At 35.9% G+C, this 22,419-nt stretch overlaps 1 protein-coding gene across 2 annotated transcripts; it reads right to left on the bottom strand.

Annotated features, from left to right (window-relative positions):
• Positions 1-5: 5 nt before the first annotated feature.
• Positions 6-22,378, bottom strand: LOC121379428 (ubiquitin carboxyl-terminal hydrolase 22-like). 2 transcript variants are annotated; one of them, XM_041508059.1, is made up of 13 exons: positions 22,211-22,378; positions 17,644-17,791; positions 16,243-16,356; positions 12,801-12,902; positions 10,718-10,890; positions 10,092-10,239; positions 7,010-7,112; positions 6,394-6,500; positions 5,340-5,397; positions 4,127-4,253; positions 2,518-2,681; positions 1,757-1,918; positions 6-758 (listed from the first exon to the last, which is right to left on the bottom strand). In XM_041508059.1, the coding sequence occupies exons 1-13, from the start codon at positions 22,328-22,330 to the stop codon at positions 716-718; spliced, it is 1,569 nt and encodes a 522-aa protein (XP_041363993.1). In that variant the 5' UTR covers positions 22,331-22,378; the 3' UTR covers positions 6-715. The 2 variants fall into 2 exon arrangements, with proteins under 2 accessions (XP_041363993.1, XP_041363994.1); XM_041508060.1 differs by having other exon boundaries at positions 1,757-1,906.
• Between the last annotated feature and the right edge of the window lie 41 nt (positions 22,379-22,419).

Below are 22,419 nucleotides of genomic sequence, written 5' to 3'. Positions count from 1 at the left end.
TCCAGTTGTGGTGCACTGGTTGGAATGAGAAAAAAACAACAATCAGCTGAATGGATCCACCCGAGGTGGTTTGATTCTGCGCCTAAAGCGAGCACTCAACCGACTGAGCTAAATCTTGCCCCCTGATCAATACAGATTCCTAAGCAAAGTTTAGTGTTGCATACTTTCTCAAATTACATTTCGCTCACTAAAAGTTAACTACGTGTATTTGCAATGTCCTCGATATAGCATAAATACCTAGTAAATTCTCTGATGGTGAGACAATTTCTAAATAAATTTTCATCAAATAATACTATTTTTATGGAGAAAGGATATTCCTGAGCTAAAAAAGTATTCTTATAAAGATGGAGAATAATTTTAAATATTGAAAAGTTTAAACAAAGTTAAAGTTTGTTTTGTTTCAACGACACTACTAGAGCACACCGATTTGTTGTAAATAAACTGGCATCATCTCATGTCAACTATGGAAACCTTTGCTCTACAAAAAATATGTAAACTCGAGATGACACAAGAGTTTCACAATCCCTCAATAAGAACACTCCCCTCCTCAGCAAGTGTTCCAATCAGGCCAATGCCCACAGCAAGTACACATGTATATTTGTACGGAGACAGAAATCAGATTTACCCACAAGGCAAAGTATCCCGTTTGTTGTGCATCCGATTTGATTCGACCTGAAATTTGATTTGAGCAAGTTTTGTCTTTGTTGAAAGCCTGTCACTCATAGAGAAGGATCTGCTTGTGATAGAACAGTAGGTATCTGGAAAAGAAGATCAACTTGTAAATAAATACGTTACTCTTTTTAACGTGCAATTCATTATTTATGCAATCCCTGCAATTGCCCACAGCAATCCGGCAATGTTGTGGGTTTTTTTTAATTCTTCACAGCACTTTTTTGTTCTTTTTATCGTTATGAAGATACAAATATAATTAGAAAGTTAATTTTTAATAACATATAAATTAGAAGTCTGTAAAATGTATTACTACTTTGAAAAGTAGGTAATATGACATTTGAATGGCCTGTGCGTGAAAAACCCCAGAGCCAAGTTCTGAAAATCATCATCACCTACATTAACTTCCAAAACATTGTTTTCTTTGTAAGGCAGAGCATGTGTTGTGAAAGTTAGGGAACCACTGGTTGGAATGGGATATAACCAATGGGTCCTCTGATGGAGGATTGATGCAATGAGGATAAAAGAAATCTATATGAGAGTTACAAGGTTTTGAAAATGTAACAGAAGTACAAACAATATTATAATAGTGAGTATTCAAGGGCCTCAGTGAAAATTAGCTTTTGCAGTGTTAATCTCATTAAACAAATTACTACTACTATTATATTAAAATTAGGTGGGGGGTGGGGGGGGTGGGGAAGCAGGTCAGGTCATAGGGTTTTACATGCACATTCAGAACAAGCTGTTGTAGCGCACGCCTGTTATGGGTGCAGATGTCGGCCTGGGCCCGCTCCTCCGTCCAGGACAGGAAAAGGGTTGGGTTTGACAAGGGGACTGCTGTGGCTGGCAAGTGCAAGAGAGCACCAGCAGCCCGACTGGGATCGGTAACGGGCGGGGGCCAATTTTGGTGCTACTGAATTTTAAATATCCCATATGATTAATGTCAAAAGGGGAAAATGTAAACATATGTCTTGAATTAATTTTGGCGCGTTTTGGAACAGTTCATCGAAAGAGAAAGGGGAGCTTGATCCAGCGATCCACTATACCTCATGCAAAAGCTCTGTAACGAACGTTAACAAAATCTTACCCTTCACTATTGAGCACCTCTTGTTGTGTGGCCTGAGTGATCATGTGGTCGTCACACTTGTACCACTGGTTGTGGTGTAACCGGATGTAGCATGTGTAGTGCCCCGAGCCAATCGTGCCGCTGTGGTTCACCACCGCAAACAAGGAATATCTGAGAGGCAAACTGTGGACATTACAATAGAAAAAACACATTCCAAACAACTGTTGTATCAGACAGTCTTAAAACTCACCAGTTTTTTGTTAGTAGGCATTTTGGTTTGTAAATACAGAGAAAAACCACAAAAACCCCAGACAAAAACAAAAAATACAGAAAGAAAACCTCTGACCTATCATATCTCCGATTAACTGAAGTTAAATTTGAGGAATGTATTTCACATAACAAAACGCTAATTAGAGAATTTAATATAACAAAAAGCTTATTAGAGAATTAAAATATTTAATTAGCTTCTACTGTGACTGAATTAAACAAAATGTGACAGCAAATTAGCAAAAATCAGACCATGTTTTTTTGTCCTGACATGGGATCTTTATTGTTGACATACACCATCCCTCTCTTGTACTAATGTTCCAAAAGAATGCGTCAAAAAACCCATTCTGATGGATTCATTTACCACTGACACACCCATCTGTTTTAAAGGGCTGGCAACTTATTAACTGAAAACTGTGTTCTCCAAAGTTGCCAAAATTTAGGTAATAATTATGCATAATTTCATTTTTTTAAATGTATAATACAGAGTGGATCAATTGGTATTTAACACGTACTTGTTTTCACATGAAAGACTGCGGGCAGACTCTTGGACAATCTGATTCAAGTATCCGTTGCTGTTGTTGCGAGAAGACGACATGAACGGCGTCATGTCCAACTCCTCCGGGAATGACACAAACGTTGAGATCTTCTTGTGGTAGCCAGTGGAATGCTCAAAACGCTGAAGGAAAGGAAACAAATGTGGGATTAACTATACCTCAGGTCATAGTTTAATTAGTAGATATTAGAACCAAAAAAAATGCTTCTTTATTTGGTGTCATAACACATGGCTGTTTTAACATTTGGTCCAGAGGAAAAGAGGAAACGTATACTTGACTTTGGCTATTTCTACAAAATAAGCAGCAAGATATCATTTATATGCATCAGTGACAAATGATCGAGCAAACCATCACACCTTAGTTTAACACTATCACTGGGCTCCATTTTGCCGACAAAAATAAATCTTTGACTGTCAACACCGACGAGAAAAATTATGGAAAACTCTACAAGATCTTGAAAAGCAATGGGTAAACTGAGCTTCTTATCAAAATACAAGAGGAGGAACAGTTTTCAGGAAGCGCAAAAACCTTGAATTGTGCAAAAAATTTGACGTATTCCACTTCCATCTCAACAGAATACAACATACATCATGGTCTTTGGTGAACTAGTTGTAATGCACTGTGACAATGAAAAAACCCAACATATGCTTGGCGTGTGTCCAGTCATAACAGAAAATATACTTATTTAGCTATGGACAGTCTTAAAGGGACATTCCTGAGTTTGTTGCAATTTTTAAGATGTTATCAACTAACAGAGACTTTTTAATGATTGTAATTACATATAAAATATAATTTTATGCATAAATATTAGTTGCTGTATATTAAACGTGTTTCCGATCGTTTTAATATTTGTACTAGGTTAAATTTCATTTTATTTTGTATGTACGAAATTATTTGAAAGAAAGAAATGTTTTATTTTAATGACGCACTCAACACATTTTATTTACGGTTATATGGGGTCAGACATATGGTTAAGGACCACACAGATTTTGAGAGGAAACCTGCTGTCGCCACTACATGGGCTACTCTTTCCGATTAGCAGCAAGGGATCTTTTATTTGCGCTTCCCACAGGCAGGATAGCACAAACCATGGCCTTTGTTGAACCAGTTATGGATCACTGGTTGGTGCAAGTGGTTTACACCTATCCATTGAGCCTTGCGGAGCACTCACTCAGGGTTTGGAGTCGGTATCTGGATTAAAAATCCCATGCCTCGACTGGGATCCGAACCAGTACCTATCTTAGCCTGTAGACCGATGGCCTAACCACGGAAACATCTTACAATGCAGCAAACTCATGAATGTCCCTTTAAACTAGAATTTAGCAGAATTAAAGGTCTCGCCTACCATAAAATATTTCTGTGCACAGTGATGAAACATCCATAGGTGCAACTATAAACTAAGTTTCACCGATCGAAGACTAATAGTTTGTGAGAAAGTGATCTAAACACAAAATGTTAATGTAAAACTTTAACATAAAAGTTAATGCCAGCGCTACCATTGCAGGAAAAGTAATATGATCTCATAAGAAAACTGAATCATTAAAACCATCAGTAATTATTTCCTTACCTTTAGATGGAAGCAGGCAACCACAGGTAGTTTCTTCATGGTGAGCTGTTTTGTTGACTCTTGATAGCTGTGACATTTCCCACATTTTATCTTAGCAGCACTTCCCAGGTGCTCTGGCTTAGTAAATCTGGGAAACAAAACACTTTTTCAGACATTGTTATGAAGTAGTCTTCCGTGTAAAGACTCGGCAACAAATATGTTACAGTATTTTAGATATAAATGTGTGTTACATTACAGACAAGAGTATTAACAATACTTCCAATATATTAAAGGCTATCTATACAGTACACAATTGAACTGCACAACAATGTACTGTGTTGTTTCCATTAGACTAAATCAATCCTCAATACAGACCTATACTTTCATTGCATCTTTTTCACGCATCAACCATTGCTTAATGTCCTCTGCTATTATTATAACTATTGTAATACTTCCAATGTTCTACTTTCTTATATAATCTGTTTTATCTCTGATCTATTGATCATAGGTAGAGGAAGTAGCAGGTGAGAACTGATGGAAGAAAGGACCAATTGTTTCAATTTAGTACTCGTGTCGAGTATATTACTGAAACATTTTCAATTCACAGATAATGAGAGGAAACACACTGCTGCCATCCCAGACTACTTTTTCGATTAGCAGCAAGGGATCTTTTATGAATGAATGAATGTTTATCGACACACCAGCATTACAAATACATTAACTAAGGTTAATATGTAAATGAATGGGGATCTTTTATATATACCATCCCACAAACAGTATAGTACATTCCATGGCTTTTGTCACACCAATTGTAGAGGACTGGATGGTATGAGAAGTCCAATGGACCCACCAATGGGGATAAATCCTAGGTCAAATGCGCTTCAGGCAAGCCCTTTATAACTGGGCTACATACCGTATTTTCCCCATGTATTATGCACTCCCCCCCCCCAAAATACAGGTTAAAAATGGTGATGCTCATTATACATTACAATAGAAAAAATTAAGTTGGGGTGCGCATAATTAATACATGAGAAAATACGGTACTGCCCTGGTGCAAAATTATAGATGTGGCATGTATGACCACAAAAGACATGTTTTTTTTCTTAGTATACAAGGACTAGGAGGTGAAGTTGGTTGTGAAAGAAAAAAAAAAGGTTGAATAAAAAGGAACCAGTGAAATTAGCAAGCATGCATTTAAAGCAATACTTTTTCACTATGCTCAAAACATATTAACCTTTTCAAACATTCCACAAGTGAGGTAGGTTCATAGTTGCTTGGACTGTTTGTAAACCCTTGAAAAGAAGGAACATAATTTAAAAATTAAACATTAAAAAGTCATTTCTCTACTCTTCACCATTAACATTTTATATGGAAAAATAGTTAGTTTATATGACACAAACAGCTATGATAAACACGTTTAGTGAATTAACAATAATCCAAATGCAGTAATACCATAGAATTCACTTGTCAATCTTCTATCAATTTTAAATTATATGACAAATATTACAAATTGTGACAAGTTTTGTAGAAAAAAGAATTCATTAAAGATATAGTAATGCACAAAGATTAAATTAAAGTAAATATATACAATGTACAATGAAAAGGGATGTAACTCCTGAGAGATCAAATACACAACAGAGCAAGCCATGTAGCAAGGTGTGTTTATTCAACAGCAATGATCATACATAATCATGACAATACTGTAAGATATAGTACTTGGTAAGATAAAAAAACAAAAGAAAAAAAGAAAGAAAAAGAGGATAAACTATGATCATAAGGAGCAGGTCACTTCAGATATCTTTGGAGGGGGTTGGGTGGGTGGGTTACAGATGAGGACACAAGTACATTTTGGTTCAGGGTGCCAAATGTCCTCATTACATGACTGTACTACAACTTCAATACTTAGAAAAATCAGGGGTGGGAACTGGTGAACTGTAAAAAAAAGAGGAAATCTAGAGGGATCCAGGGTGGTGAACTGTAAAAAAAAAAGAGGAAATCTAGAGGGGTCCGGGGACAAGGACGATTAAAATGCGAGGAAATGCAATGTTCCATGAGAGGAAAATCGCAGATCTGAGGAGAATTCCAACCCCTGAACAATAGTGTCTGGAACAAGATCTTATGAAGATTTTTTTTCTTGAGACAAGTGCCAGACAAAAGCATCTACAAATGGATGAGTTACAGAAATATTTTCTAGTACTATCTGTCTTATAATTTGAGTATGCTTATAACTTTAGCACCTTTCTATCAGTTGAATGCACTAGAATAAACATAAATTGACCGTTTTATACCCGATGCCGGGGAAAGATTTGCCACGTTAAGTCCAGATGGCGAAGGTGGGCCGGGCCCCAGGTCCAGAGATATATCCCAGATAGGATCAATCGTTGTGGAAACATTACTACAAAAAAACAACATATCATTCAATGAAGTTTACACAAACATTGCTATAAACATATTCAAGGCTAAACAAAAGTATGAAAATATGTATTTTGATAAATTATATCACTAAATATATTCATAGCTAAACAAAGGTATTAAAAGATTTATTTTGATAAATTATGCGATTAATATAAGTGATTATAAAAATATGAATAGAAAGAACAACGTGCCCACTTTTTGCAGAATGATCTATGCAGAGTCATACTGTGTGACACAGTCGATCACCTGATCGGAGGTCATGGCCTCTCAAAAGATTTATTTCACATTGTAGGAGACAGAAAATATCACATGGGTATGTGTAATAAATCCCAAATTTAATGTGTGAACAATATTGGGTAAACACCTCGTTCACACAATTTTCAAAAGTCTGTGAAGCACCAATAGGAGACTATTCAAATGCTGTTGATCATAAATTACCTTGCTTTATAAGAATACCTTGTTTCAAAAACAGACAAAGAAGAAACTCACTTGCACTCTTTACAAGTCACGTCCGACTGTAGGCCACCCGTAAATATTTGATCAATGATGCAGTTACAGTGGTGAGGATTGTTGTAACTCACAGTGTTGGTAGCTGCAGGTGAGATGTTAAATGTTACAGATAACGTTAATGGGAACATCATACTGATACAAAGCATGGACAATCTTGTGTTGTACCATTATAGCCTTCTGCATAGCCTAAGTAGAATAATATAACATACACTACATGTAAATTATTTTGTCAACTTACTATTATGATTTTTATTTAAATTACAAAATTTTAGCCTATGTAAATTTCACAAATGAAGGACACTGCTTTAAGCACTCTCTAGCCAGAAAAAAAAATGCATATAATATTTGTAATTTGTGAGACGCATGAACAACTCAATTTACGCACACACATTCCTTTCCCAGTTTACAGTATTATCAAATAATTATTATGCAGTCAAAGAAGGCAAAGATAACATAAAATTGTGTTAAAATTAAATCATAACACTGCTAACTCGGTAACGACAGGACTGTTTGCACTATCCACTGCACCACAAATGGAAGCTATACCACAAAACTGAACTAAGATGATTGACACTAGATTAGTTAAAAGTTTGTTTTGTTTAACACCACCACTAGAGCATATTGATTAATTAATCATCGGCTATTGGATGTCAAACATTTGGTAATTCCAACATGTAGTCATCAGAGGAAACCCGCAACATTTTTCCTAATGCAACAAGGGATCTTTTATATGCACTTTCCAACAGACATGAAAGCACATACCATGGCCTTTGACCAGTTGTGGGTGCACTGGTCAAAACAAGTTATAACCCAATCCATTGAATGGATCCACCGAGGTGGTTCGATCCTGCGACACAAGCACCTCAAATGAGCACTCAACAGACAGCTCGATACGCGGTCAGTGTTGGATCGATACCCGTTGGTGGGCCCATTGGGCTATTTCTCGTTCCAGCCAGTGCACCACGGCTGGTATATCAAAGGCTGTGGTATGTACTACTCTGTCTGTAGGATGGTGCATATAAAAGATCCCTTGCTGCTAATCGAAAAGAGTAGCCAATGAAGTGGTGACAGCGGGTTTCCTCTCTCAACATCTGTGTGGTTCTTAACCACATGTCTGACGCCATATAACTGTAAATACGATGTGTTGAATGGGAGCCTGGCGATCTCGCCCCGTGTCGATCTCGCCCTGGTGAACTCGCCCGGGGCGACTTCGCCAGGACTTATTTTCATCGTTAGGCGAAGTTATCATACATATTAGACTTGCTAGAAGACATATATTACAACATATATTATAGTATATATCTACTGTCATTATCAGCATGTTTTTTGTGCCAAAACTACAGGGTTATACCACTTATACTACTAGTTTTGTGTTGGGACACGCTGTGGCGAGATCGCCATATTTACTTCCGTGTTGCATGTCTGTTTAGCGAAGTCGCCAGTACATTATAACTCAACAATATTCAAGTTACAAGCTGTTTTATGTTTACTTCATTAAAAAAATACATGTGCAGTAGTCATGTTTTGATTTTTCTTGTTGTAAAATGTAATACATTGGTAGTTTACATTTTTCTGACGATTTCACTTGCAAGCCGGGGCGAGATCGCCAGGATTTTCCAACGGAGCCTGGCGATCTCGCCCCGTGTCAATTTGTTTTTCTGGAGGGTTTTCACAGTTTACAGTTTATTATAATAATGAGCACGACTGTAAAGTACACCTTTATGGTCTGTTTCATCATGTAATGTAACATTTAAGTATTATTTCAGTTTTCAGGCTGTGGCGAGATCGCCAGGATTTTCTCAGTGTAGCATTTTTATGTTGGTGAAGTTGTCAGTTACTACGCAACTATTTGTCATTAGTTGCACACTTTGATGTTCAATTTGGATAAATAAATATATGAACAAGACAACATTCATTTATTGTTTGTTTGTATTGTGTAATGTGCAATTTTTTAATAATAAATACATAAACAGTACTTACTTGTTTGTTTTCAAATGTGATATATCAAAATTATTGAAATTTCCACTGTCAACAAGCTGTGCCAAATCACTATGAATTTATTGCCATAATGCATAACGTTTATTTCATTACAGCAAATAAATAAATGTACCCTTCACAATTTATAATTAATGCAGTAATTACTTGATTAATCTTGATTGACTGATTACACTGTTCACCTATTACCCCCCATTATCAGTGTGCACAGTATTCACGGTCATAACGGAACTCACAAAACATGCCTTGTTTATTAATTACACTGCTGTAAAAATCAGTGAAAGGTTGTCACCTCTTAATCTGATTAACTGTTATAAAAAGCAATTCACAAATATATTACACATCATTCGCTTAAAGAACCAGATAGAATTTACAAAATATGGCTGCTAACGGATATGCCTTGTTTGCGATCACCAGTTATATCGTCCAAAGTCAGGAGGGTTTTTCTGTGACGGTTGCACCCCGTGGCAACACAGGACGTGCAACAGTGTCATGAGTCGAACTAGATATCGCCATTAGTAAATTTTTTTACACACAGGAGCCGTTTAAACCCCCTGCACATGCGTTAGGTGTTCGGTCCAGGAGGTCACCATCGGTGCCCCTGCGGCTGAGAGCACCCGACAACTCGACTACTATGATGAACTCATGGAAGTCTCTAGAGATGACGTTGCTGAGGTTCAGGTAATTATAATTTCTTCTCTCAAATGTGTATATATAAATAATTAATTGATGGCGACTTCGCTAAACAGACATGCAACACGGAAGTAAATATGGCGATCTCGCCACAGCGTGTCCCAACACAAAACTAGTAGTATAAGTGGTATAACCCTGTAGTTTTGGCACAAAAACATGCTGATAATGACAGTAGATATATACTATAATATATGTTGTAATATATGTCTTCTAGCAAGTCTAATATGTATGATAACTTCGCCTAACGATGAAAATAAGTCCTGGCGAACTCGCCCGGGGCGACTTCGCCAGGGCGAGATCGACACGGGGCGAGATCGCCATACTCCGTTGAATGTGTCGTTAAATAAAACATTTCTTTCTTTCTTTTTTTTACCCTTGCAGTGTCTGTGTAGAACATCAAGCGCGGCTATGAGGAACTCGTGGGCGTCCTGCTGTTCGTAGCCTGCCAGGTGCCGAGCGTTGGTCCACACCAAGTGCAGCAGTTTGAATGGTATGTGAGGGGTTCGCAGACCGGAGTAGAACTAAAACAACACCAACATCACCATTAATAGGCAGGGTCATACAGTAGTTAACCTACCAAATGAGCCAACAAATCAAAGCCCGCAAAAAATATGTGCTGTAAAAATATTTTATTTAACCATCTACAAAGTTTTCAAACATTGAAAATGTCAGACAATATTAAATTCCATAAAAATTATTCATTGTGACCACCATTATAAATGAGTTTATTGGAATGTGTTATTTCAAACCCCAAGGTTTTCAATTTTTCTGGCATTATTAAATGGGTCTTTCTTTCAGCTATATAAGGTAAATAATGGCAATCAATATACAAAATTATTTTATGTGCACCATTTGTTAAGTGGAATGTGTGTTATTTTTCACATTCGTCAGATTGAAATTATGTGCATTGTATGAGCACGATTGCACTCATGCACCTTAAAAGACAAGGTCTGTAACCCCAATAAACTCAACTCAAATTTAAGTACAAAAAAGAAGTACCTCCTGAAACAAGCGAGACATCTCACACACGAGACACTGTTTTGAGTTGCTCGACGCTTGACAAATGTGCTGCTCTGACAAAAAATAGTCCCGAAGAATTGGAGTGTGTGTTAGTGCCTGCACTATACAATTCATGAAACAAGTATTTCCCAGGTTGATAAGACCTCGTAAACCTGAAAAAAATTATAGACATTGTATTGTCACATCGTGGTTAGTTTGTATGATGGAACACCCATGCGATAATATAAAAACATTAATTTCATATGCACTGTATACATGTATTTATAACCTTCAAAACACAAAATTAAGCAGGTTTCTTGTTTAAATCTGGATATCATTAATCACACTACATTTAGCTATAATTAAATTTCCGTTACGCTGTCAAGGAATGTCATATTTGATCTAATGACATCACTTCATATCAATTGATATTTTGTATTACTGAGCTTTATTGTTAAAGAACCAAAAAATAATTTAATTATAAGTACACTGGTGGCACCTAAGTCTGCGCACCTGAGCATTTGTTATATTTTAAAGTTAAAATCTGTCTTTAAAAATATTTGTTTCACCACCACAGTACACTGGAACAATAAACGTGTTACAACTAGTTATTTTAATTTTAATGTTTTTTAAACACAAGTAATGAGCGCATTTTAGTGGGACCCCCCTGCATTTACTGGCCTGTATGATGGCACATAAGTCTGCGCAGCAAACATTAAAACAACCACTTCTGTCGCTAATGTTTACATAAAACAGCAACAAACAATGGATCTGACTTTTTATAAGTTCTAAATAACAAACACTTCCTGTTATAGTCTGTTTCAGAAACACTTAGATTGTGCAAATGAGATAAATATAAATGGTGTTCCATGCTCCCTAGTTTGGACAACATAAAATGACAATATAAAAAAAAAAGCAAATGTAAAAATATTTGATCATTATTCAACAAACATTGTCTGTTATTAACTATATAAATGAGCACAAATAGTGTTTGTTAGACATATACTGAAAAAAAAAAGAAACTTCCGATTTGTACATATAGTATTTGTTGTGTTAAAGAATTCATTGTGTAATGAAATTATATAGGTAGTATTAGCCTTGAGCTGTATTATCAGGATTCATGAATTTTATCGATTATTTTTAGCACTGTTAATCGTCGACAACATGAAATTCAATTTGCACGTGCATGCATGGTTCGACATGTCCCGTGTAGTATTCGGTCAATTTGTTTTACTTGTCTTACTGACATTGTTGTTAAATGAACGAAAACGCTTAAAATTTTGTAAAAATATTAAAGTTTTTTACATTGTAGCATTTTTAGTATGCCAAGAATACCCAATAATTTACTCGAATGGGCGATTGGCATGCTTGATGCTGGCATGTCGACAGAAGACGTTGCAAGGCATGTTGGGAGTTCTAGTCGAGCGATACGAAATCTTCGCGTAAGATTTCAAACGACAGGAAGCACCAACGACTTGCCACATCATGGACATCCGCGTATGAACGTAAAACAAATAACAGACAATCCTTAAATAAATAGGAAATAATTGCTGTTATGTTCGTTAGCCCACCATTGAGCTTGAACAGGCGTAAACCAATCTAATGAATGTTAAAGATTTTTAAGGGATATATTCGCCAAAAATAATGTTCATATGATACAGACTTTGAAGATGATGACGATTGGGATTACTCATCAACAATTGGGATTTCTCATCAATAAGTGAAAGTCAAAATAAACTTGGTGCAAGCAGCATAAACAATGTCACAATCGTAATCGTAGAGTTTTAAAAAAATATCTTAAATTATTAAGCTCTAAGACAGTCAATTTTATAAGGGTATTTAGCCTCACTAAGATGTCCCATAAAAATATTACACACATCAAGATAAGTGACTTGTTTTCTTATAATTTGAGGTTGAAAAATGTAGGACCAAAATGACAAATGGCATGTTGGAATCTTGATTCAGTGACGATGTTTTATTTAGGGTAAAGCTAGAATGCACAAAAGTTAATGGGATAATGTGTCACATTTATTGCAATCTCAATCCACTTAAAATTCTCTTCAATAACCCAAAAATAACAAACCTATTGTTGACTTTTCTTCAACTTTGCGCCGCTTTGGATTAGTGGACAGCAGGCTGACTTCCTCATCAGTGGGGTGCCAAGGGCTAAAGAAACTCTTCAAACCTGAAATATTGCATTTCAAATACACTGATCATCACAATGTTAACATTGATGCATAAACTAAAATTTCTGGTATACACATTACATTTATTTAATTCATCAAATGATGTACTTGTAAGGTAACATATTTTTGGTTATTAGTGATGTACTTGTAGTTAATTATATATTTTTGGCATCAGGTGACAGAAATACATGTACCAGCCAGCAAGCATGTACTAAAAAATCTGACTGGGTCCTTAATAGCCCATACCAGTGTTTCTGCCAGAAAGAAATTTTTGGGAATGGCACTATGGAAATGAATGCAACCAGAGTCAACAGGGACTATGGGGGGCTTCCCCCAGAAAGAAATTGAGTTAGGTTTAGGGTTTGGGTTAAGAAAATCATACAGTAATGATAATAGTAATTAATTTTGTCAAAAGGTTAACTTAAAACCCCCAAAAGAATCTGCAAAAGATGTGGGTACCCTCTGGCAGAAACCCTGCATACACAGTATATATGCATAGCTTGGCTAGCAGCCTTGAAGAAGCAATAATTAGGCCACTAACTCATAGGTACTAACTTCACATTTCAGTGCAGGCTCCAATCCAAAGTGATTACACAGCTCAAGTCAAAAATTCTCTGAGTTGTCATCTCGTAAGTTTAACTTAAAAATTCAGGCGCACTGGTAAGAAATACATTCTCATTCCGTTAAATATTGTACAAATGGACCTTTGTGTGATCTAAAATTTTCATGATTCGAGGATTGAAAACATTTTGAGGTTTTTTTTTTTTCCGAGGTATGGCAAATCTGAAATGGGAGTATTTTTGTGTTAGCAAATCTGGTTTGAGAGAATATGGAGTATTCTTTCACTGTATAAATTTCACATTGTTTTCAGCTGCATGATATGGCAAGAGCTTACAGTTAAACAGCACACCAAACTGCATTTGGTTAATAGAGAATGCCATTAAGCGAGACATATCATCAGTGTGTTTTATTTTATAAAACGTTAAAGTGAGAAATTTTTGTAGTTGGATATTGTAGTACCCCGGTACTCAATGTTTAGGTTGAGCTCGAAAAGTGTCATTTAAATACTTATATAGTAAGCAGTTTATAGTTTCCTGTGGTACGCATATGGTTTGAAATAACATTTTCCAATAAACTGTCATTTATAATGGTGGTCACAATGAATAATTTTTATAGAATTTAATATTGTCTGACATTTTCAAGGTTTGATAGTTTTAATGTGACCCACTTACCCTCGACCTTAAAGAAAATTTCCATCTGACAGTAGTCAACCACAAATTTAGCTGTTTTCACTCACAATAAAACATGTCAATATTTAGAAAATAATAAAACTTAAAACCCATTTTGCTACACATACATGTGTACAATACAATTTAATTATTTTAACAACTTGAATGTTTGAAATGTTTTGTAAATTATGAATGTTATATTTCCAATTAAAATGGCACCAAAAAGAATTACAAAATAAGTCGCCCACTATTTTTGCACCAGTCAATAGTGTCTCATTCGAAATATTTGCTTTAATGTTTAATAATAATCATCAAAACAAAATTCTGAGAAACAGTTCATCGCTAATTTTTTCTTCTAAATTCAAAATCATTTAAATGTAGCTTTCCCCACTCCCGAGTTTGCAAGTCATAAACATGAACTCTAGAATATTTTGAAAACTATTTTAGTCAGAAGTTAGTCGAAATGGTTAATGGTTTTGTAAAAAGAAAAAACACATCCAGACACAAATGACTTTTTCCAAATAATCTGCGTCTGGTGATACTGAATTGGTTTGTCATAGTTTAGTTAAAATACAAGACTATTAAGACAATAATGAACAGTGCTGTCAGAATTTAATGAAATATTATCAAGTAGTAATACAATACTATAGTAGTGTTTTCCCTAGATTGTTTTAGCATGGTGTGCCACCATGCCTCAATAGTTTCGTGCCATCTTGCCTTAATGAGCGCCATGCTGCCCTGAGATTACACAAGTCGTTAATTAGCAGTGTTCTCGCTGGGTGAAAATTAAAGTAGTTTGGTCACCATATTGTTGTGTGTTGGTAGACTCTGTGAAAAGACATACTCTTTATTTTGCCTACAAAAAAGTTTATAAATAACGAAATACAAGCAGACTCGTCTTTTAATTGAACCGAAGATGACATCGGTCTGACATTCATGGGCAGTTCCAGTTTTGCTGGACCGATCAAAGTTTTAATATTATTATTTTTAATAACGATTTCAAGATATACGAAAAACAATAAAGATATTTGTAAACATTTTTGTTATTTCCATCTTCATCGAATGAATTGATCGCTGTGATAAAATATTATCGCCAGCTGATAAAAAGTAGTTTCGTTTTTGTAAAGGCAGTGTATATATTATTTGGCACTCCAGATAAATTAGTTTAATGATAAACACTACCACTTCAGTTGTTTTTATAAGCGTCCATATCCCCCCAAAATGAAAAGTTTACAATATTTTATAAAGAACTGCTGAATAAACAGAATGACAGAAAGTAAAAATAATCAGTTACAACCAATTATATCTGCAACTGAGGACAAATATCAGATGATAGATAGTGGAAACAAAAGACAGAATGGCCGTTCTGATCACGTTACAAATTTGGCGCCAAATAAGTGAGGTTTTTTCCAATCGGATATTGCCAAATCCGTAAAAAATCAAATGTTTTCCTTGCTCACATAAAATATAACTTTTACTGTGTCTATCAAACATACAAATGGATACAGATATGGGAAAAAATAGAGGCTGTTAAAAATACTGTTAAATTACGTTACGGTAACTGTCGTAAATGTTTCGTCAATTGCTTTTTCGTACACAACGCAGCTTGTTTCCTTTGATGTCCAGTGTGTAGACTGATCGTTGTTTTTTGTGTGGAAAAAAGTGTGCATTTGGAAATAGTGGATAGGTGCTGGAAAATAAAGAGGGGCGCTCAAAAATAAAGGAGGGCGGGGAAAGTGAAAGGAGGGCGGCAAAATGGAATAGCGGGGCGGGGCGCCCCGCTTAAATGGAGCAGCGAGAACACTGATTAGATTTTGGTCTTTAATGAGAGAAAAAAAAAGTGCCCTGAGAATGATGAAAATGCCCCAGAAGTGTTTTGTCTACCATGCCTTGCCAAATTTCTAGGGAAAACACTATGTTTTTTTTTTTACTATAGTATGTACCACAAATTATTTATTTCTGAGCCAAATGTCTTCTAAATTGCACACAAAATTAGTGTCTTTTTTGTTATTTCCAAAACACTTTAACTTTTCAAATCAAAATGAAATTATTTACAAAAAACATTGTTCCTGGAGACTGGGAAGGACTACAGGCACAAGTAATAATTTACCCAGGGATATGGCTGAAGACTTAATATGTTTTGATGCCATATCTTCCAGCTCTCTGTCGTAGACATAGTCTGCACACCCAAAGCAGTAGATTGTGCCATACACCATGTCAATAGCTGAAAGGTGAAACATGTAGGTAAACTACAATACAAGTAAAAGTTATTTATACAAGAATTGTTTGTCCTGTTTTGTAAAACTATTGATGTATAACAGACAGACATTGTATAAAATCATGTAATTACAAACACCTTATTTAGTTAAAAATACATATAAATCACTTTTCAAAGTTTTCCATGACATGTTTTACATTTAATGATATCTCACCTGACATTATGATGACATTTTCTGAGGTTTATTGAAGGATAAACTTCAGTGTTTTAGCAATAATGGACATCAGAATAGTAAAAAAAGTAAAAGTAAACTTTGTTTTATTTAACGACACCGCTAGAGCACATTGATTTTTTTATCTTATCATCGGCTATTGGACGTCAAACATATGGTCATTCTGACACTGTTTTTAGAGGAAACCCGCTGTCGCCACATAGGCTACTCTTTTTATGACAGGCAGCAAGGGATCTTTTATTTGCACTTCCCACAGGCAGGATAGCACAAACCATGGCCTATGTTGAACCAGTTATGGATCACTGGTCGGTGCAAGTGGTTTACACCTACCCATTGAGCCTTGCGGAGCACTCACTCAGGGTTTGGAGTCGGTATCTGGATTCAAAATCCCATGCCTCGACTGGCATCCGAACCCAATAACTACCAGCCTGCCACGACGCCACCGAGGCCAGTCAAGACATCAGAATAGAGTAAATTGTTTATCAAAGGATAAACTCCAGTGTTTTAGCAATAATGGACATCAGAATAGATTGTATAACAATGGAAAGTTAGTAATTATATATACATACATACATGTATACAATGGAGGATAGGGGTGGGACATAGCCCAGTGGTAAAGCGCTCGCTTGATGCAGTGTGTGTTTGGGATCGATTTCACAGTGGGCCCATTGGGCTATTTCTCATTCCAACCAGTGTATCACGACTGGTATATCAAAGGTCATGGTATGTGCTATCCTGTCTGTGGGATCGTGCATATAAAAGATCCCTTGCTACTAATGGGAAAATGTAGCAGGTTTCCACTAAGATTATATGTCAAAATTACCAAGCATTTGACATCCAATAGCTAATTATTAATAAATCAATGTGCTCTAGTGGTGTCGTTAAACAAAACAAAAATTTAACACCGGAGGACAGAAGACAAGGCAACTGATCTTATAGTAGAAGTGGTAGGGTGGATGAACCTAAAACATAACATTTAAAAGTTAATACAATTATGGACCCACATATATGTACATGTTTTAAAACGGCACATTCTGGTGACAACAGCTTGGAGTACCAACCTAGATTGTGTTTCTTGGCTTTTGCATGCTCCTGTATGTGATGAGCATTGTAACATCCGAAGTAGACACAGTAGAGGCAGGCATGAAGTCGTTTCTGGTGAAGTGTTGTCTTGTTCTGGCGACACGTGTGACACACACAGGAAAAAGCCTACAAATCAAAGTTTAATAATTGATAAACAGCGAAACTCCTCTACACCGGACACCCTCAGTCCAGTTTTAAGAGGTATCCTGTTTAAGTGAGGTTAAGTTCTGTAATGATTTTTTAAAAAGAACCGTGAAAAATGTCCGGTTTTGGGGGAATTCTGCTTTTGAGAGGTTTCACTGTACAAGCATATTTACATATAAAATAACTATATATATATATATATATATATATGATAATAATTACATGACTATTCATTTTGTAAATCAGAAAATGTTAGCCAGCATAACACTTTTAGCGAATTTAGTGAGGTTACACAAGACACTAATATTTCATCACTCTAAATTTAAAAAGATTTACAACAGACTGTTCAGAAAAACCTTTGTGCAATTGTTTTTTTATTTATTAACTGAACACACATTGGTTACATGCTACTGATTAATTGTTAAATCAAACAACAATAGCTAGTTAGCATACACATTACTGCTAAATTTATTTAAGTTCTCTGTAAGCCAAATAAGAGTAAAAATTCTGATGGATAAGATCTTAAGTTAAAAACGGGCTATCTTTTTCTGACTGACTAGTAGTTAAAAAAACACCCATTTGCATCCATTCTACATCAGCTATGCCAGAATTCCAAACCATTCAAAATCGAACAAACTGTTCAGAATGATGATGAAATACACAACAATACAAGTACGGCATTGACAAGAGATTTTCAAATTCTGAAAACAGAGCCGGTCAAATGTCAGTACTTTCTAGAAATTACGTGTTTATGTTGAAGGTGTGTTTGAATAGATTGCTCTATTAAATAATTGCAGGATGTCACATGAATTTTGTAAATGTGAAAAATGTTATCAAAATATTTCCAAATTTATTGATCCGTCAACTGAGGTTTGGGATTGATTTCGTTTGCCATGTGATGTTGATCACTTACCAAGTTGCCATAATAATGTTTGTTATTATACACTGGCGTAGAAAGCAGCAATAGTTTTTATATATTTATTCATGTATTTATATATACATGTGTGTGTGCCCCCACATGTTTTTGCACTTCCAATGTCCGTCTTATATAAATATATATATAACAAACGTTACAAGTGAAGACAGTGTATTATAATATTGTTAAACAATAATATATTGTTCTAGTAGAAATTATGGTGGGCTAATAAATTTTAGTTGGTTCTGGTCCGACAGCCCTGTTAATGGTAATAAGCCACTTTGGGGTCAGCCCTTTACCGCGTTAAGTGTGTTGTTGCTGACGTCGCCAGAGATTATAAAGGTATTTTGTGTGTGTGTGCACATAGAAATGAAGCACAACTTCTTGAAAGACTTCCATTATTCCTCCACCACCACATGTAAAATGTGTGTCTCCTTGGCTGGAATTCGAACTCGTACACAAAAGTAGCTGTCAGACAGAACTAGGGTTGCCACTTAGTCCATCTAGACCTTACTCGCACACAAAAAACAATGCACTTTAATCCTTTCATTCCTCAACAGTGTTCGAGATTAAAATTTTGGGCAGTATCCCAGTTGGATACTAACATTTAAAAGTCTGGTATCCCACCTGAGAATTTAATATCCCACTTAAATGAAATTCATAAATAACATCGTAACAAACTTGGACGACACTGTTATTTAACTTCACCAGTAAATGACAACTTTCATTGTTTCAGCGAAAAATAAAAACGCAGAATTATATAAATTCTGGTATCCTTGGAATATCGGGATACCGCTCAATCACATGTGTTTTTACAGAACATAATGAATGCCTGTAGACATGTCTTATAGAATGAAATGGAGTTAAAAGATGTATGTATAGTTTAAAAATGTGTTCGGGTGTAGAGAGGGGATAATGAGTCCTTGCAAAAATGGAGATAAATACAAAACTGAAAGGTCTACTTTTTATTTCGTGCATTCATGACATTTTATTTGTAACAAATTAATTTGAAAAAAAAAGTACTAAGTTATTTGGAAAAGAGAAAAAAGCGCCAATAGTTAACTGATTTTCTACTTTATCTTGACAATGTGTTTGCGTGCTGCATACAAATGGTTGACAGAGATCCTAATCTATGTTAATCGTGTGATCAACTTTAAAAAAATTAAAGTTGTTAATATAAATATGATTGTAATGGGTTTTTGTTTGTTTTTTACAAACTTTTACTTTCCTTTTAAATAAAGTATTTCATAAGTGTACTAAGAAACATTTAATAACTATTTAGATATCTTTTACTCTGATCATATATACTTGTTAAAATCTGACTTCGATCGTTTGGCGAAAACATGGTTGCGGCCTATTTTCATGGCGATCATATTATCGATGATATAATGATTTTTATCTCTGTGAAATCGAAGGCGCTTAACAAAGTGAAGTTTAGATGTACACAGTGACTATTTCGCCAGAATTGTCCCCTAGCGCGACTATTGCTGATCTGTTAATATCGACTTTGGTTCTGTTGCCAGAGGGGCGACTGTATAAAACATTTTAGTCGCCAAATAAAAAATATGGTTACATATCCGACCAAATCGGTCGAAATGTAGTGGCCTGAAGTATGATGTTTTAGTGTTATTTATTAGCAAGTATGATTCAAATTTAATTATAAGTATTGTCTGTTATTTCTTTTACGTTCATCTGGGTTAACTTACATATATATGAACATAACAATCATCCTCAAACTTACGTGAGAACGGCTTCTCCACTTCACAGTTTGCAGATGATTTTGTGTCTGTTAATACTCTTTTCGATTAGACAGGATAGCACATATCACAGCCTTTGATATACCAGTCGTGGTGCAATGGCTAGAACAAGAAATAGCCCAATGGGCCCACTGATGGGGATCGATCCTGGACCGACTGCTCATGTGAAGAGATTAAATGGATGTCGTAGTCTATTCCCATAAACCAGGCCATTGTTTTTCAAGAGGGACACGTTAGTCAATGAATCTTGCGAAGCAGACAAGACTTTGACAATGACAGCAGTGTGAAACTGTTGTCCATTTATGTTTGTTTAATATCACATGCTATTTAATATAGTGTGCACAGCGCAAAATGGCAGTCATGTAATTATTTCCCTATGAATCCATGACGTTTCGCCCCCCAGCCAGACCTGTTCACCCCTATATGGCCTCTTCTGGTGAGCATTATTCTAACTGAGGGATTATTGTGGGGGTTCTTTTGGCCACTAATTAGTAACCATGGACGGAGGCCCGTGACAGGCGTGCGCTACAACAGCTTGTTCTGAATGTGCACGTAAAACCCTATGTCCTGACCTGAACTTTATTACATGACCAATATAAAAATTTCATGACTTTCCAGGCCAGGAACATGACCCGAACTGACTGGGGGCGAACTGGTACCTTTGTAGAGGCGAACTGGTTATGCACGTGGGGGCGAACTGACATCCTATTTGGGGGCGGACTGGGGGGGGGGGGGGCGAAACGTCTGGTACCCTTTCCCTATCTATACAAATATTGGTGGTACGGTTATAGAATATGTCCACCACCTAAATACAACCATTTACTATACACTAAATAACGAATATGTAATTTTCGATAATTTTAACTACTCTGACGATTACTAAAATAAAGCCAATAACTCGAGTTAATTTCTATTTTATTTTAGGAACTTTGCGTTATTTTGTGTTTTATTTCAGGAACGGTTAGGGTTTAGTTTGTTTTAGGAACATAGGGTCGAGTGATTTTCTGTTTTACTTTATTTTAATTTAGGAACTTTGTCGGTCGATTGTTACAGAGGAGTGTTGATAGCCTACACGGCTACAGAGTGATTAGGGTTAGCAAGGGGGGCTGCCCCCCCCCCCCCAATAAGTCTTAATGTCCATATTGTTTTGTTTTTTCTAAATAAATTTTTAAAAAATCTTTCTTTTTCCCCCGCAAAAACCCATGCCCCACTTTTTTCAAGAATCCCCACCAAAAAATCCCTCTTTTTACAGAAGGATTAGTGGCGGACAGATTCTATAACCGCTCCCAAATATTTTATATGTCTACTTGTCTTTTCCTCATTTGTGCACAGTTTTTTATAATGTTTTCTTAATTCAATAAAAGTATTTTTATGTCAGGGTTCAATCGTATGCAGATCTCTTTTAAAAAAAAACCCAAGTCAAACATATATATTATGCAATGTAACAATTTTCAGATGTAGAAAGAACCTTTCGTATGTCCGTTCGGTCTAACGAAACCTTTGTCAGAGTTGTCTATTAAATCCAGAAGGACCAGTTGGATGTTTGTAAACAAGTTACAACTGTAATTTGAATATTTACGTCTTGATGATTGAAATATGGTGGATTTATTAATCTGTGCCATGACATATAATTTGTTTTCATGTGAACACAACATTTCACATCTCCAACTGTCAGACAAATTGAAGAAAATATTTTGTTTTCCCATGGGCAGTTCCTTGTTCTCTCACCTTTCGTCGCCTGGCATCAGCTGATGAGCAGGCGATGAAAAAAGAATGGATGATTCTAAAAGATTCGGTTCCTTTTGTTGCTTTGTAACTTTTCAGATGCTGGCATCCATTGACACTCATCTTTCACCCCTCCTGATGTTTTCAGACTTCATGTTTTTGCTGTCGAATTTCTTGTTATATTCAACAAAGGTTTATGCGCAGTGACCAAG

This window comes from Gigantopelta aegis, chromosome 8 (assembly GCF_016097555.1).
Source record: "Gigantopelta aegis isolate Gae_Host chromosome 8, Gae_host_genome, whole genome shotgun sequence".
In the NCBI taxonomy this organism is placed as follows: domain Eukaryota; kingdom Metazoa; phylum Mollusca; class Gastropoda; order Neomphalida; family Peltospiridae; genus Gigantopelta; species Gigantopelta aegis.
Note: the sequence above shows the minus strand (reverse complement) of the source record. Positions and strands in the feature narration are given on the sequence as shown.

Bases quoted from the DNA above. Each gene is read 5' to 3' on its own strand.
- LOC121379428 (XM_041508059.1), bottom strand. From the start codon at position 22,330: ATGAGTGTCAATGGATGCCAGCATCTGAAAAGTTACAAAGCAACAAAA. The intron at 6,501-7,009 runs GTGAGTTTCTTC...GTTTTTTTGTAG, and splicing joins GTGACTTGTAAAGAGTGCAA to TAATGTTTCCACAACGATTG. The intron at 2,682-4,126 runs GTAAGGAAATAA...CCTTTCCTTCAG, and splicing joins TTGCCTGCTTCCATCTAAAG to CGTTTTGAGCATTCCACTGG.